This window comes from Staurois parvus, unplaced genomic scaffold, assembly GCF_062004578.1.
Source record: "Staurois parvus isolate SC_StPar_1 unplaced genomic scaffold, SC_StPar_1.0 ptg000346l, whole genome shotgun sequence".
In the NCBI taxonomy this organism is placed as follows: Eukaryota; Metazoa; Chordata; class Amphibia; order Anura; family Ranidae; genus Staurois; species Staurois parvus.
In genome coordinates, this window is record NW_028318142.1 from 4505664 (window position 1) to 4524362 (window position 18699).

The 18699-nt window shown below is 39.9% G+C and overlaps 1 protein-coding gene across 1 annotated transcript in view; it reads left to right on the plus strand.

Moving 5' to 3' along the window:
- FAAP20 (FA core complex associated protein 20) overlaps positions 1 to 18699 on the plus strand; it is a 90588-nt gene that overhangs the window by 43483 nt on the left and 28406 nt on the right. Inside the window, exon 3 of the mRNA XM_089684355.1 lies at positions 2141 to 2288. Coding sequence (XP_089540481.1) covers positions 2141 to 2288 — 148 coding nt within the window. The remainder of the gene's footprint in view (positions 1 to 2140; positions 2289 to 18699) is intronic.

Here is an 18699-nt window from a genome sequence, read left to right on the forward strand (position 1 = left end):
CTCCTCCTTCTTTTTTTTTTTTTTTTTATAGCGCAAAAAATAAAAAACGCACAGGCAATCAAACACCACAGAAAGAAAGCTCTATTCGTGGGGGAAAAATGGATGTGAATTTCATTTGGGTGCACCATTGCATGACTTTGCCATTGTCAGTTAAAGTAACGCAGTGCCATAATGCACAAAATGGCCTGGTCAGGAAGCGGGGTAAAGCCTCTGGAGAGCAAGTGGTTAAACACTTGAAAAAATTTTTTTGAAGAAAACTGTAGTCAGTTATAACTGTTTTTGCAGATCAAGCAGAGAAAAATAAATATGGAACCACTCAATTCTGGGGAAAATATTATGGAATCATGGAAAAAAACTACAGTATACCACTAGCACTTTGTTGCACCACTTCCTGGCTTTTATAACAGCTTGAATTCTTGAGGCTTGGATTTAACTATTGACAAACCGTATTCTTCATCAATCTGGCTCCAACTTTCTCTTATTGCAGTTGCCAGATCAGCTTTGCTGGTTGGAGCCTTGTCATGGACCATTTTCTTTAATTTCCACCAATTGGATTTGCAGGCCATGCCGTTAACGTTCCTTTAAGAAAGGCATGTCTTCATGGCTTTGGCCTTATGGCAAGATGCATTATCCTGAAAAACGTCATCAATAAACATCCTTTCAATTGATGGAATTAGAAAAGTATCCAAAATCTCAATACAAACTTGTGCATTTATTGAAGATTTAATGACGGTCATCTCCCCTGTACCTTTACCTGACAATGCAACATGATATTATCAATGATTGTGGAAATTAGCATGTTTTCTTCAGGTAGTCATCTTTATACATTTCTTTGGAACGTCACCAAACAAAAGTTCCAGCATCATCACCCTGCCCAATGTAGATTTTTGATTCATCACTGAATATCACTTTCATCCAGTCATCCACAGTCCATGATTGCTTTTCTTCAGCCCACTGTAACCTTGGTTTTTTCTGTTTTGGTGTTAATGATGGTTTTCCTTTGGCTTTTCTCTATGCAAATCCCATTTCCTTTGGGCAGTGTCTTACAGTTTGGTCACAGACATTGACTCCTGTTTCTGCCCATTGTTCCTCATTTGTTTTGTTGTGCATTTTCTGTTTTCAGGGCATATTGCTTTGTTTTCTATCTTGACGATTTGATGCCTTCCATGTTCTACCAGTATGCTTCCCTTTTACAACCTTCCAATTTGATTTGTACTTGGTCCAGATTTTAGACACAGCTGACTGGGAACAACCAACATCTTTAGCAACATTCCATGATGATTTACCTTCTTATCCTCTCCTTTTTTTCAACTTGCATCTCTCATGTTGGAGTCATGATTCATGTCTATCAGCTTGGTGCAGCAGCTCACCAAGGTGTGCAAGCTAGACTAATTAGCAGATGTAATCTAATGCAGATGTTTGTTTTAGAACTGCAAACTACATGGTGATTCCATAATAATTTCCTCAGAATTGAGTGATTCCATAGTTTTTTTTCCTCTGCTTGATCTGCAAAAACCATTGCAATTGACTAGTTTTCTTTCAAATTTTTTTTTTTTAAGTATTTCTAAAAGCAAGAAGGTTGGAATGTTAAATGAAAATAGTTTTGAGGCATGTCCTGAGATTTTTGTATTTTTTTTCTACACAAATAATTGAATGAACATTTTCCATGAGTGGTGATTCCATACTTTCTGCCAGGGGTTGTAGAAGCAAGTCTGATTTATCATGAAACCATGCAATGTCTGGTTTTTAATTCTACTAATCCTAGTGAGACACAGCTCAGTTTCTTTCACTGGAGGCTTGTGATTACTAGGTCATTGATTTATGCTGATAAAATTGGTGCTCTCTGAGCTTGCTGGGCTCATAAACCTTTTGTTTGTATTCGAGCTCAATGAAATAATATTGTAAAAATATGATCAGTTGTCTTAATTTAACTTGCCAAACAAGCGCAGTGTCATCTCTGTGCAGTGTGTACACTGTGTTTTTGAGTAATGATGGTGCTGAAGCATGGCTTTTTTTTCCTCTTCACACTGCAAGTGCTTCAAGTAATGACAGTTTTAGCTGATGGGATTTGACAGAAGTGGTGCTTGGAACTAACCATTTCTCCTCGTGCTCATCATTTGCTGCATTTTCTCTCTTCCAGAAGACAGAACTCCGTTGGGTCCTGGTTTGACGAAATTGATTTAACTACTGCTGAACAGCTATGGAAGCAGGTTCTGACCTGCGTGTCTACAGACCTTAGAAGTGTGAGCTGGGGATCTGTGCCAGGTTTGCCAGACTTCACTTGTCAGGTGCAGTACCCTAAATAGACATTGAGTGTGTTTTTATAGACTCCCTTCAAGTTATAATATGCCTGTCAGTGTAACTCAGGCAGCTTCGCTAACACAGAGTATTTTTTTGAGCGACAAAACACTGTGAGGTCTTGACGTATGTTTTTGTACAAGGTGTTCAATTGTTTTCTTCCATTTTTTCAGAGCCTCTTCTCTACTGTTAAACCTTTCATAAGGCTGTGCCTGGATTTAGTACTTCTGATTCACAGACTGTTAAAAACATGTAGTAAATGATTGACAAAAGCTAGAAATAACTTTTATTCTGTTATTACTATACTTGTTCCAGGTTAATGACACAATGTATTTTTTAAGTATCAGCGTGACAGCAGGAAACTAGCATATTCTAAAGAAGTGAGCAATTATAACCCACATTTTCATGGGTTATAGAGCTCTCTACAAGAGAAATAGACCCTAGATATAAAAAAAAAATGTTGCCCAGCCCTAGGGGCTTATAATCCCTATAACACCAGGCAGGCTTCAGTTTAGATTAGCGTCCTTGGATACATGGACTCCTTTTCTCAGTTCAAGACTTTGGCATTCACACAGCTACAAAAGATCATCTGTCGGAGGTAGAATCTTTGCCATCATTAGGTGAAGAGGATACCCAGGGCATGGCAGTTTCACCCAAATAGATGGAAGTGGTCAGCTTACTTATTGAGGCTGTGCATAACACATTTAAATTGGAAGAGACATTCATGGTTACTCCCAGTGCAGTGTCTAATATTGGTTCATACAGACCCAGGTAGTTTTCCCCATCCTTTATTTAACCACTTGCCTACCGGGCACTTTTTCCCCATTCCTGCCCAGGTCAATTTTCAGCTTTCAGCGCTATCGCTCTTTGAATGACAGTTGCGCGGTCATGCAACACTGTACCCATATGAAATTTTTATAATTTTTTTTTTCACACAAATGGAGCTTTCTTTTGGTGGTATTTAATCACTGCTGGGTGTTTTATTTTTTTGCACTATTAACAAAAAAAGAGCAAATGATTTGAAAAATATTTTTTTTTTTTGTTTTCTATTGTAAAATTTTGCAAACAGGTCATTTTTCTCCTTCACTGATGTATGTTGATGAGCAGCACTGATGGGAACTGATAGGCGGCACTGATGAGGTGGCATAGATAAGCGGCACTGATGGGCAGAACTGATGGGTGGCACTGCTGGACACTGGGTGGCACTGCTGGGCAGCACTGATGGGTGGCACTACTGGGCATAGGTGGGTGGCATTGATTGGTACAGGTAGGCGACACTGATCATCAGGGCACTGAGCATCAAGTCAGTTAAACTCCTGTAATATTGATCCGGTCAGTTAGGTAGCAAGGGGTTGTTAATTAGTTTTAGCTGCTTTGGTGTTAATGGAATTAACAACAGGTACACTAGATGGGCAACAATAAGACGACCCCCCAAAACAGGACTGGTTTTACAGGTGGAGGCCACTGACATTTTTTTTCTCTACTCACCTTTTCTGACTGTTTTTCACTAGTTTTGCATTTGACTGAGGTCAGTGTCACTACTGGTAGCATGAGGCGATACCTGGATCCTTAAGAGGCAGTCCAACTCCCCCAGGATGACACATCAATGCATGCCATTTGAGTATGGAAAAAAATGTAGCGCTACTCACATATATTCCTATATAAAAGTGGACAAATAAAAACCTGGTAAATTAAAATATCAAATAAGTGAAATAGTCCTGTGATTGTCGGTCTCCATCCTGAACACACGGCCACCATAGGGCCAGCATGGGATCTTCTCCATGTCAGAGCACACGGTGCAGCATTTGATCCTGCCTGAAGAGGAGCAATTATTGAAGTGCTGATCCTTAGAGGGAGATTTATATACAGTGGGAGCAGTCGTTTGGAGTGACACTGACCTGGAGGATCTGTGAGAGGGATCCTATTAAACGTTTTGACTCGCAAGGGTCGAGTCTTTAAGGTGAGAGGCTGATTCAGCCGGCAGTCGGATGATCTTCTGCCCAACTACCAACCCACTTCTTAACACAAATATCAGCAAGAGTGTTTTTTTCATCTGAGTGTGATCATTCTTGTGTTTGGACTTTATACGCACGGAAATAGACTTTGTTTGTGTGCAGTTGCACTTACTTGGTTCACATATATGCACATTGTTTTGATTTATTCACTATATGGGGTATTTATAAGTATATTTATGTGTTAATGTACACCTTTCATATGTATATATACTCTTAGAAGCACGTATTGTTTGCAGTTGAATTTATTTTTTCAGTTGGAAGGATTTTGTTTTCACCATCAATATTGGAGCTTAGATCTGCTCACACTATTGTATCATTAGTTATTTGCATGATTTTACCTAAGTGGACACACTATTTCGAATATTTAAAAGAAATCTTGCGAGCCAGGAGAAAAAATAATAAATATAAACAATCCTAATGTTGGATCGCAAACCTCTAACACATAACTACCAATGTGAAAAACGTGAAATAAAAATATATATAGTGTTGCGCTCTCAACCCTTCAATCAATATATATTAAAAAATGTATATTAATAAACATAAATACTTATACTTGTGAATCTTTTGAATCAACTCAAATAAACAATGTGCATGGGGCAGTGATAAATAAATAAACAAATGTATAAAATAAAAAATTCTTTAAATAAAAATAAATAATATAAATATATAATTATATATAATATAAATGTCCCAAGAAGTGACTTTGTGCTGAAAAAATCTTCAAATAGCATTAAATCGGTGACTGCTTGTGACTCCTCCCTCAAGTGAAGATATGCGCTCACCTCATAGGTAGCCTGCAATTAGGCTATAAAAGCTTGCGTGAAATGACCTCAAGGGCCAATCAGCGTTTTCTACTAGTATTCAGACAATCTCCTGCAGATCCCCTCAATATAACCGGAATGACAGCAGCTTTATCCAGAACTCCTCCTGCACTCCACCGCTCCGGCAACACCTCTAGGGTCCACTCAGAGACACAAGGGAAACAAACTCCATAGTGCAATATTGTCAATTTTATTTGAATAAAGATTAAAATACCCACTCACATGTTAGCAGGTAACAGCAAACATCCTCAGTTGTCCTCATGACATGTGGCTTCATGGAGTCCCAATATGGCGCGGGCGCCGGAAATGACGTCACCGCGTCCCGAAAATGACGATGGACGTACCAACGCGTTACGTCACGAATATCACGTGACTTCATCAGGGTGACCGCCCATACTCACACATCCCATTTATATTGGCTGCTTGGGTGTCAATCAACTTAAAAGACAACCCTCGGCGGCCATCTTATTGAAGTCCCGACTAGTGCAGACAATACTACTCAGTCTCAATAGGACTGAATATGACTCAAAATAACTTTGACAAAAAACTCAATGGTAATTTCATTTTATAATTAAAACACCAGTCATCCCCAAACCATTAAATCAAATCAAATAATGAGGTATATAAAAGAACCAGTAATACCAAAAATAAATACATATATGTATGAAAAATCGATGTATAATATGTATAAAATATATGTATAAAATATATAAAATATATGTATAAACCCTATGCTCCGACTCCATGTAGACACTCCATGTTATGAGTTTACAATCATGAATAGAATAAATGAACATAGCAGAAAATCCCTAAATAATACATATATATATATATATATATATATATATATATATATATATACACACATATATATATATATATATATATATACATATATATATATACATAGCCAGATAGATAAAAAATATAAAAGTATAAAATATTTTTAAAAATCACTTATAAAACAATTCAGGTCGAATTCAATATTCAAACCTTTAGGTACTTGCGTTTGCATTGTATATATCCACCGTGACTCTGCCTTACTAAGAGACCGCACTTTGTGACTCCCCCTCCAATGGCTCTTATATTTTTCGATGCCCCAAAATATTAATGTCGAGGGGTCTTTATTATGACACATGGAAAAATGTTTTGAAACACTGTGTTTTGGATAACCCTTTTTTATATTCCGAATGTGTTCTCCAATTCTTTTCCACATGGGTCTTTTAGTTCTGCCTATGTATTGCAACCCACATTGGCATTGCAACCCATAGACCACCCCCTCTGTCTTGCATGTGATAAAATCACGAATCTCATATCTTGTTCCATCAACCTTGGACTCAAAATATTTCCTTTTCTTGTTATGCCCTTTAGTTTCCTTACATGCACAACATGATCTACAGGGAAAGAACCCTTTTTGGTCCAGAAAGGTGACCCGTTTATTTTTTGTTGGAGGATCTACAACATTTTTTACCAATCTTGTTCTTAAAGTAGGTGCCTTTCTATAAATAAAACGCGGTTTCTCTGAAATTATGTTACTGAGGCAAGGGTCCACTTTTAGAATAGGCCAATGCTTTCTAAAAATTTTTTCAATCATTTTATAATGTATATTAAAATCCATAATAATTGGGACTTGATCTCCACCATCCCCCCTATTAACTACTTCAATTTTCTTCTCTTTATCTTTTAATAATATTTCTCTCTCCATATTTCCAACTACATTCATTTTGTTAACAATATGTTCTCTTGTATAACCTTTTGAGATAAATCTTTCCCCTATCATCCCTACTTGCTCATTGTAATCCTCTATTTTAGTACAATTTCTCCTGAGTCGTATAAATTGACCCTTCGGGATATTGAAAAGCCAGGAAGGGTAATGACAACTGTCACTCGGAATGTATCCATTCCTATCTACATTTTTAAAGAAAGTTTTAGTAACTAAAGTCCCTTGTTGTATACCTATATTCAGGTCCAAAAAATTGATATGGGAATTACTATACTCCCATGTCAACTTGATGTTTTTTTCATTACTATTAAGTTTATTACAAAACGCCAATAGGGAGTTGGCGTCCCCCTTCCATATTATGAACACATCATCAATATAGCGTTTGAATACCAGGAGCTCTTTGGGGGGTTGTTGGTAGATGACCTCTTCCTCCCAGCGGGCCATGAACAAATTGGCCACACTGGGGGCAAACCTCGCCCCCATAGCAACCCCTTTCGTTTGTTTGTAAAACTTATGTTCATACCAAAAATAATTGTGCGATAAGCAAAATTCTAAACATTCTACTAAATACCTTCTTTGCTTCCACTTGATGTCACTAAATTCTCGTAATCCCCATTCTACTGACTTGATAGCTTCTTCATGTCCAATGATCGTGTACAGGGATGCGACATCCGCACTAGCAAGATATATATCACCATGTTCTTTATTTTTAATCTCATGCAAGACCTGAATAAGGTGCTTTGTATCTCGTAAATACGACTTTGATTTTTTTACAAGAGGTTGGAGAAAGATATCGATATATTGGCCAAGTCTGGCCAAAATTGATTGAATCCCATTCACAATTGGTCTGCCCGGCGGACAGACTGGATCCTTATGTAGTTTTGGAATGGTATAAATAACCGGAATCCTACATGATTCAGGGATCAAAAACTTAGACTCCTTTTTATCAAGTATTTTCTTATCTATACCTTTCTTAATTAGTTTTCCCAGCTCTTTCTTATATATAAAGGTAGGGTCTTTAGAAAGCACTTGGTACGTGGTGGAATCCTTAAGTTGCCCTTCTAACTCTGTACGATAATACTCCTTAGTCATCACCACAATACCCCCCCCCTTATTCGCCGGTCTAATTACTAAATTATCCCTTTTAGAGAGACTTTTGATTCCTATATTCATACCTATATTATAACCAGTTTTAGGGATAGTTAATTTTTCAAGATCTAAAGTCACCAATTTTTTAAAAGTATCTATCTGGCTATTGTTGGACACTTGTGGATTGAACAACGATTTATTCCTAAGATTAGAATGTACAAACCCATCATTAGGCTTCTCAGCACATTGTTGGGTTTTAGGTAAACCCAAAAAATACTTTTTAATGTTCAATCTCCTAATAAATTTCTGAATGTCTACATACACATCAAATTTTGATGCCGGTTTGGGAGGGGCATATTTAAGACCTTTGTCTAAAACCAACAATTCCTCTCTAGTAAGAGATGCCCCACTCAAATTGAAAACCCCCTCTCCTAATTTTCTCTTTTCCTTTTGCTTCTTCCTCCCGGCTCTGCAACCTCTCCTCTTGGGGGGCTTCTTCTCCTCTCCATTTCTAAACTCCTCTCCCTCCACCTTCTCTCTAAAAAATCCTGCTCAGAATACTCATAGTTTAATGGTTCATATCTATTATATACGGGCAGGGGACTCCTTGCTCTATTCGGCGGGTAAGGGTTCCCTCTTTCTTGGTAATAATCCCTAGGTGTTCTATTACCTTGTGTCCTATAGTCATCTCTATAGGCAAAATCTGGTCTATTGTAATAATCTTCCCTAGGATAATAATTGGGTCCATTCCTTTGATGTTGATTAGGCCTATATGGGTAGGGTTTCCATCCCTTCCCTTTACCACCCCCCTTTTTCTTATAAGGTGGTCCTCTATTTGGTGGTCTCCAACCATTTTTAGGTGTAGGATGCCTAGGTGTATAATTATTATAATTCCTATTCATACCCTCATAATTTGTTGTGGACTTTTTAGGTGTCTCCATTTTCACTTTAACCGGGGTAGTATTGACCGATACATTCTCAATATCATTAACCACAGATTGCCATTTGAACACTTGACATGGAGTGTCTACATGGAGTCGGAGCATAGGGTTTATACATATATTTTATATATTTTATACATATATTTTATACATATTATACATCGATTTTTCATACATATATGTATTTATTTTTGGTATTACTGGTTCTTTTATATACCTCATTATTTGATTTGATTTAATGGTTTGGGGATGACTGGTGTTTTAATTATAAAATGAAATTACCATTGAGTTTTTTGTCAAAGTTATTTTGAGTCATATTCAGTCCTATTGAGACTGAGTAGTATTGTCTGCACTAGTCGGGACTTCAATAAGATGGCCGCCGAGGGTTGTCTTTTAAGTTGATTGACACCCAAGCAGCCAATATAAATGGGATGTGTGAGTATGGGCGGTCACCCTGATGAAGTCACGTGATATTCGTGACGTAACGCGTTGGTACGTCCATCGTCATTTTCGGGACGCGGTGACGTCATTTCCGGCGCCCGCGCCATATTGGGACTCCATGAAGCCACATGTCATGAGGACAACTGAGGATGTTTGCTGTTACCTGCTAACATGTGAGTGGGTATTTTAATCTTTATTCAAATAAAATTGACAATATTGCACTATGGAGTTTGTTTCCCTTGTGTCTCTGAGTGGACCCTAGAGGTGTTGCCGGAGCGGTGGAGTGCAGGAGGAGTTCTGGATAAAGCTGCTGTCATTCCGGTTATATTGAGGGGATCTGCAGGAGATTGTCTGAATACTAGTAGAAAACGCTGATTGGCCCTTGAGGTCATTTCAAGGAGGTGAGGGGGCACTCAGACCATTTTGGGATTTGTTTGGCACGCATGACACATCCACGTGTAAGAAGATTTTTTTCACCTGTGTGCTTAAAGTGGACTGATTCATCACCCTTTAGTCACCTATTAAGTGCGTGGCACTTTGGCACCTTGACATCAGTATTTGTCATTTGATGTTATATATATTTACTTAGGGGGTCATTCACCCATGCAGTTTGGACTTATTTGTTTTTGTATGTGTTTTTAGTGCTGGCTGTGTATTAGTAGCGCTGCACCATTTATATATATTTTATTTTGGATTAAGGTATTTATTGGTACTTAGTAGGTGCTAGCAGCTTTGTTAGGACCATCTAAGCGCAGGGGCTTTTTTTCACTATAAAAGCTTGCGGTTCACCTCCTTTGGAACCTGCTTGTTACGAACTCCTGTTACAAGATATCCATGGAATGCGACATATATTTATGGAATAAATCTCCTCTCATAGGGTGCCACTCCTCTATCTTCCTGTCTCCATGCGGTTCTCCATATACAAAAAAGATCCTGACATGGTGCTTTATCGTTTTAAAAAAGCTTGCCTTTTATTTGCTTTCAGGTATGACACTCACATGTATTCGGATAGTGGTAGTACAAATGTGATCTCAGACTGCCGCTGACTGCCGGAGCTGTGCGCTCGTGGTCCGGCTAACGGACTGACTCCCTCCGAGTGACGTTCACAGTCCCACCCCTACGCGTTACGCCACTGGTCACGTGGCTTCATCAGGGGGATTTGATTGGTCGGTCACTCGTGTATTGCCGGCTTATAAAGCACGGCTCCGCCATTTTGTTGACTATCTAATGGGGGCAGCCATTTTCCTAGAGACAAATGTATTGCTTCTTAAGATTTTAGCAACACTGTAATCATCCCGGAGGGGTACATAGCATCACAGCCTCGTAGTCAGCTCAGATTGTGGAAAGGTGATATATCATCACTGATTGATTATTATCATAATTTGAATATGAATGTTAAAAATATTGTATTGAGTTGGAACATCAATGAGAAAGAAATACACTTTCTAGATCTCACTTTAGTGAATACGGATGAAGGAATAATAACAAAAAATCATTTTAAAAAAACTGATCGTAATTCATATATCCCGGTTAGTAGCTGTCATTATAGACCATGGATCAAAAATGTACCAAGGGGACAATTTTATAGGTTACGATGTAACTGTACTAATATTGAGGATTATAGAGAACAAAGTCAAATACTTGTTCAAAGATTTGTAGACAAGGGTTATAAAGAAGAAACGATATTGGATGAAAGAGGTAAAATAGAACTCATAGACAGAACAACATTGTTAAAGGGGAAGAAGAAATTAAAAATTAGAGAACAAGAATTATCTATAGTATTACCATATAAAGATTTTTTCAGCACAAAGTCACTTCTTGGGACATTTATATTATATATAATTATATATTATATATTTATATTATTTATTTTTATTTAAAGAATTTTTTATTTTATACATTTGTTTATTTATCACTGCCCCATGCACATTGTTTATTTGAGTTGATTCAAAAGATTCACAAGTATAAGTATTTGTTTATTAATATACATTTTTTAATATATATTGATTGAAGGGTTGAGGACACACTATTTCACTTTGATATTTTATTTACCAGGTTTTTATTTGTCCACTTTTATATAGGAATATATGCGAGTAGCGCTACATTTTTTTCCATACTCAAATCCTAAGATCATTGGTATATGATTTAATGTTAGCAGCTTCTTTGTATTATTTTTGTTGGGATTTATTCTGAGCACAGGAGGTTCACACCATTAATGCATGCCATTGCCTGAAGGTTTGCTGTGTCTCCCAGCAGTTTCAAGAGCATGGAGGAGATTCCAGGAGATGGGTAGTTTACTGTAGAACAGCTGGACAGGGCTGTAGAAGGTCCTTAACCCATCAGCAGGACCGGTATCTGCTCCTTTGTGCAAGGAGGAACAGGATAAGCACTGCCAGAGCCCTAGAAAATGACCACCAGCAGGCCACTGGTGTGAATGTCTCTGGCCAAACAATCAGAAACAGACGTCATGAGGGTGGCCTGAAGGCCCGACTTCCACCAGAATTGGCAGGTCTGCCCCTGGCGCCCTGTGCTTTTCACAGATGAGCAGTTTCATTCTGAGCACATGTGAAAGGATATGGAAAAGCCGTGGAGAACATTGTGCTGCCTGTAACATCATTCAGCATGACTGCTTTGGTGGTGGGTCAGTGATGGTCTGGGGAGGCACAGCCGTGGAGGGACACACAGACCTCCACAGGCTAGACAATGGCACCCTGACTGCCATTGGGTATCAGGATGCAATCCTTGGACCCATTGTTAGACCCTATGCTGGTGCAGTGTGTCCTGGGTTCCTCCTGGTGCATGAAAATGTTCGTCCTCATGTGGCGGGAGTATGCAGGCAGTTCCTGGAGGATGAGGGAATTGTTACCATTGAATGGCCCCGAAGCTCGCCTGACCTAAACCCAATAGAACACCTCTGGGATATGTTTCAGCCCATCTGTCGTCTCGCTAGGACCACGTTATCAGGCATGCATACAAGCACATGGGGGCCATACAAACTACTGAATATCATTTTGAGTTGCTGCAATGAAATTTCAGCAAAATGGACTAGCCTGCTGCATAATTTTTTCACTTTGATTTTCTGGGTGTCTTTTGAATTCAATCCTCTGTAGATTGATAATTTTTAATTTCCTTCAAACGACAGGGCATCCTTGCGTTCCTAACACATTACCCAGTCCATATCCATATAGATATCCAGCATATTTTTCCCCATTTGAGATCTGAAGCATTTTCAATGTGTTCCTTTAATTTTTTTGAGCAGTGTGTCATGTATGAAAAATTGAGACAAAACATTTTCAGGGATTAACTTTGAACACTTTAGACTGTCCCTGGAAGTAAAGATTATTAGCAATGGTATATAACAAAACCACAACCAACTAAAAGTGCAATCTCCTACAGACCCAATGCAGAAACACCTCCCCCCCCAGAGGTTGAAAACGTAGGTACAGGCAATTAGTCACTATATAAGCAAATAGTCAGTTTCCAACCAAAATAAATAATGGGAGTCCTTCAAAGTTCTATGTGTACCCTGATAAGGTCTTCTTTAAATCCACCAATTCTTAGTGATCCTTAAATCTCCAAGATTCCTCAAAGCAATACATCTTCTACCCTTAGTACCTCAAAAAAATAAACTAAACATAGTGTATTATCTTTAAACATAATAAAAATTGGTGCGTGTGCTTCCAAATATTCACCCAACCCATGACCAGTGATCACAAATACATCCAGTGATTGGAGTTCCTGCTTTTATCCCAACCAAGCAGAATCTCTCTTATATAATCAACATTTCTCCATGTGGTGTAAGTGGCGCGCCACACAACAAAATGAGTGATCCAAGTGCAATCAAATCACGTGACACCTGTCAATCAATGTACCTTACCAGATCGACAGGTAGTGCAGGCTTTATTATAAACCAACTCTCTTACTCCAGGATCCTTCTTACACCGTGTTGTCACTTATCCTTCATGTAATGTGAATCTGTGCCCCAACAAACATTTGCAAGTGATAAAGTAATACATGTGATAAAAGATTAAATGTGACACCTGTCAACCCAAATCCTTACCCGATTGACAGGCATTGTAAGCCTTTACTCAGAACTGATTGCTGTCCAGGTTATAATGCCAAACTCAAAATCAGTGATGTAAGTACCCAAAATTAAAATTAAAGGCTCATCGTGAAGAAGTTCTTTAAAACTGAACAAGACTTTAATAAAAGCGCTTACATGAGATGCAAAGTTAATGCAGCAGTGGAGATGGCCTTTGCAGAATAAATGCAGCAGTAAAATTAGCCCTATAGCTCACTATGGGAAGTTCGGACCTCATCCAAAATGGCCACCGTGATACTTCCGGTAACGTCCAACTTCACTTTGACGCGTTTCGTCATCACAACTTTATCAAAGGGTATAATGTTTCCCCAGAAATCGAGAAATAGAATTTGGCTAGTTCTCTTTAGAAGGATTAATGTTCTTTTTAAAAATGGCAAATAGATCTGCAGTCAACAAAGGGTTTCAATTTTTTAAACGTATTTCGGGACAATTTCATGGAACAAATGGTGTCCCAACATGTGGAAATAAAGCTCTTTGGGATCTATTAATTTCAAACAACATAGAGCTTATTACAGATGTTTGAGACAACTTGGGTAATAGTGATCATGGTGTAATCACATTTGCCATAAGTTACAGAAAAGAGCATGTTGGTATGACAACTGTCAATTTAAAAAAATGGGATTTATTTTGTTTCTCGATGTGAAATTCCTTTCTTGGAGTTCACTGACGGACAGAGCATCTTCCATTCTTGACCATAAGGTTATATCGCCACCTACAGAAGTAGGACACTAGGCAGAAAAAGAAACACGGCACTGACTATGGGCAGTCCTGTCTGATATAAACCCTCTCTTGGCATAGGCAATCCAGTTAGTAACAAGCAGTTTCAGCAAATAAGAAAAAAACCCATAGAGAGGTGGGTGTTGTCCATCAATTAACTCAGAGAAAGGGATTTTACGGTAACAAAATATCCTGTTTTCTCTTTCCATCATTGTCGGACACAGCGCCTTCCATTCTCGAACATAGAGACGTCCCAAAGCAGTGCCAAACAGTGAGGTGTGGGAAAAACTAAGGCCAAAACCAGGCCAGCAGGAGCTCAACAGGAATACAGGAGCCCAACCAGAAAAAACAACCCCCCAAAGAGGGAACAGAAAACTCAAACAGCCTGCAATATTTTGTGGTCGAAACGTACATCTGAAGATGCGAAGACATCCACCTTGTAAAATTTTGTAAGGGTGTGCACAGACGACCAGGTAGTCGTCTTGCAGATTTGAGACACAGATGCCTGATGATGGAAGGCCCAAGAGGCATTAAGCACCCAGGTAGAGCGCACCGTTACGGGAAAGAGAGGAACCTGACACTTAATGGCATAAGCTTGAACTGCCAACTGACGAATCCATCTAGAAATGGTAGCAGAGGACGCTGCCACACCTTTCCTTGGCCCATCCGTGATCATAAAAGGAATCCGGCCTCTGAAAGGACGGGCGAGGACATAAGGACGGTAGGACAATGTCCTCGTTTAAATGAAAGTCAGAGACCACCTTTTGGGAGAAAGGAAGGGCACGGACGGAGAACCATCGTATCTTTGTACACCACCAAATAAGGAGACCTACAGGACAAGGCCGCCAACTCTGCGGGCTGAGGTGATGGCCACTAATTAAGGCCACCTCCTGGGACAGAGTTAGCAAGGGAATCTCCCTGATATTCTCAAATGGAGGCTTTTGGAGAACAGAGAGAGCCAGATTCAGATCCCATGGCGGCAACAGGGAGTGCACAGGGGGTGCCACATGCCTAACTCCTTGAACGAAATTGTGGATCAAAGAGTGAGGCTAGAGGAGGTTGAAAGTAAACAGCCAGAGCAGAAACCTGGCCCTTGATGGTACTTAATGCCAGCTTATTCTCAACACCCTGTTGCAGAAAAGTCAAAATTCTAACCTAAAAGGAACGCAGATGAACACCCGCAGTCTCACACCAGGAAGTATGCCTTCCAGGTGCAATGGTATATCTACCTAGAAGTAGATGTACGTGACCTTAGCACGGGAAGAATCACCGACTCTGGCAGACCCCTGTCTCTCAGAACCTGGCTTTCAATAGCCAAGCCGTTAAAGCCAGTGGCCATAAAGCAGGGTGGAAGATCGGCCTTAGACAAAGAAGATCTGCCCTGAGCATCAAACACCAAGGAATGTCCGCGACCAGGCGCACCACGTCACCATAGCAAGGACGGCGAAGCCAATCCGGAGACACCAAGATAACCGGAATGCCTTCGGCCTTCTACCCCTTTGCAGCAGCCAGGGTAGAAGTGAGAGGAGAAAATGCATAGAGGAGGCAATACTGGCACCCTTCTGTTGAACCGAGATACAATGAGATCCACGTCTGGAGTGCCCCACCGGAGGAAAATCTGATGAAACACGTCTGGAGGCAAGGACCTTGGTCCAACATTTGATGGCTGAGGTAATTTGCCTGCCAATTTTTCACGCCAGGGATGTGCATGGCAGAGAGAGCGGTACATGATGCTCTGCCTGTAGCAATTGTGCACACAGATCTGGCCGCGGTCATTCATCTTGCTCAATATTCCTCATCTTGTATCATTCTCTCTCCCTCCAATCCCCCTCCCTCAGGAATGTAGTGTGTTTGTGTGTGTGTACTGGGTTCACAAGGATATCAGGCACAGTTGGATGCACTTCATGGTTGTAATCCCAAAGTAGCTGGTGCCCGGGTGTCTGTTAGCTCGGAGATGATCGTAAAGCTATAAACCAGTCTTTCACTGGACATGAAACACATTGCAGAATAGCCGTAGAACATACATCCCATTTAAAAACCATGTTTCATAACTTAAAATAGGGAATACATACAATCGAACAAAGCATACAGTGAGGAACAGAAGTATTTGAACACCCTGCGATTTTGCAAGTTCTCCCACTTAAAAATCATGAAGGGGTCTGAAATTAAGATTGTAGGTGCATTCCCACTCTAAAAGACAGAATTAAAAAAAAATAACAATTCAGGAAATCACATTGTATGATTTTTAAAGAATGTATTTGTCCTGCACTACTGAACATAAGTATTTGAACACCTAAGAAACAGCAAGAATTCTGGCTCTCAAAGACCTGTTACTGTGCCTTTTTAAAAGGTCCACCTCTACTACACTCATCAATCTAACTTAGTAGCACCTGTCTGAGCTCTTTAAAGACACCTGTCCAGCCCACAGTCAGTCAGATGCCAACTACTACCATGGGCAAGACCAAAGAGCTGTCAAAAGACAACAGAGACAACATTGTGGACCTCTTCAGGCTGGAAAGGGCTACGGGGCAATTGCTAAGCAGCTTGGTGAAAATAGATCAACTGTTGGAGCAACTGTTAGAAAATGGAAGAGGCTAAAGACGACTGTCAGTCTCCCTCGGACTGGGGCTCCATGCAAGATCTCACCTCGTGGGGTATCACTGATGATAAGAAAGGTGAGGAATCAGCCCAGAACTACAAGGGAGGAGTTGGTCAATGACCTGAAGAGAGCTGGGACCACTGTTTCAAAGGTCACTGTCCGTAGAACATTACGCTGTCATGGTTTCAAATCGTGCATTGCACAGAATGTTCCCCTGCTCAAGTCATCACATGTCCAGGCCTGTCTGAAGTTTGCCAATGACCATCTGGATGATCCAGAGGAGGCATGGGAGAAAGTCATGTGGTCAGATGAGACCAAAGTAGAACTTTTTGGTCTAAACTTCACTCGTCGTGTTTGGAGGAAAAAGGATGAGTTGCATCCCAAGAACACCATCCCTACTGTGAAGCATGGGGGTGGTAACATCATGCTTTGGGGGTGCTTTTCTGCGAAGGAGACAGGACGACTGCACTGTATTAAGGAGAGGATGAATGGGGCCATTTATTGTGAGATTTTGAGCAACAACCTCCTTCCCCATTGAAGATGGGTCGTGGCTGGGTTTTCCAACATGACAACGACCCGAAGCACACAGTCAGGATAACCAAGGAGTGGCTCCGTAAGAAGCATATCAAGGTTCTGGAGTGGCCTAGCCAGTCTCCAGACCTAAATCCATTAGAACATCTTTGGAGGGAGCTGAAACTCCGTGTTGCTCAGCGACAGCCCCGAAACCTGACAGATCTAGAGGAGATCTGTGTGGAGGAGTGGGCCAAAATCCCTGTTGCAGTGTGTGCAAACCTGGTCAAGAACTACAGGAAACATCTGACCTCTGTAATTGCAAACAAAGGCTTCTGTACCAAATATTAACACTGGTTTTCTCAGGTGTTCAAATACTTATGTTCAGCAGTGCAAGACAAATACATTCTTTACAAATCATACAATGTGATTTCCTGAATTTTTTAAAAAATTCTGTCTCTCAGAGTGGGAATGCACCTACAATGTGAATTTCAGACCCCTCCATGATTTCTAAGTGGGAGAACTTGCAAAATCGCAGGTTGTTCAAATACTTCTGTTCCTCACTGTATATTCAGAGCTCAGTTTAATGTGAGTCGCCTGATATCTTACACCCCTAGATTACGTCTACTCGAGAGCAGAAAGCAATATCTCTTTAACCGTCACAGGTAGATATGTCATATCTGATATCTAGATGTTCAGCAGATGATTCTGCATATTATCGTACCAGTGGATAGGATGCTCCATGTACCTATGCAAGAATATTGACCATGGTATAAACGGGAGGGATTTGGTCATAGCAGAGTTCCACTCTTAAACACCCTCCCCAAATGAGGCGATTGGTTCTCTGCTTTAAGGAGACACCCTGCTGGTGGACTAGAAAATAGGCTGTCAGGCCTGAGAGAGGGAAGTTGAAAATATCTCCCTTAACATCAGGAACCAACTTTGGGAGAAAAGGCACCCTTTTGCTCAGGACCCTTGACTCTGCTTAAACCAAGTACTCTGGCAAGTATTCTACCTCTCTAAACTTCTTTCTGTTATTTCTCTGTTGTGTTATTGCTCTCTGTGTTTATGTATATATGTGTATATGTGTGTGTGTGTGTGTGTATATGTATGTGTGTGTGTGTGTGTGTGTATATATATATATATATATATATATATATATATATATATATATATATATATATGTGTATATATATATATATATATAATTTCCAAAACTCTTTAATGCAAACTAAAAATCCCTGTCTCTGAAGAGCACTACGGTGTGTTTTAAAACCTCTGGATACATCTGCCTGCGGTGACAGTATGTATCCCGACGCTTATTCAAACATCATAGTGTTACTGCTAAGATTGGTGAGGAGGTGGTGGCAGTGTGAAGGGTTAATTGCATAATTAGAGAAGGAGAGAAGTGCAATAGGTTTCTTTTTTAAAGTATATATGTGT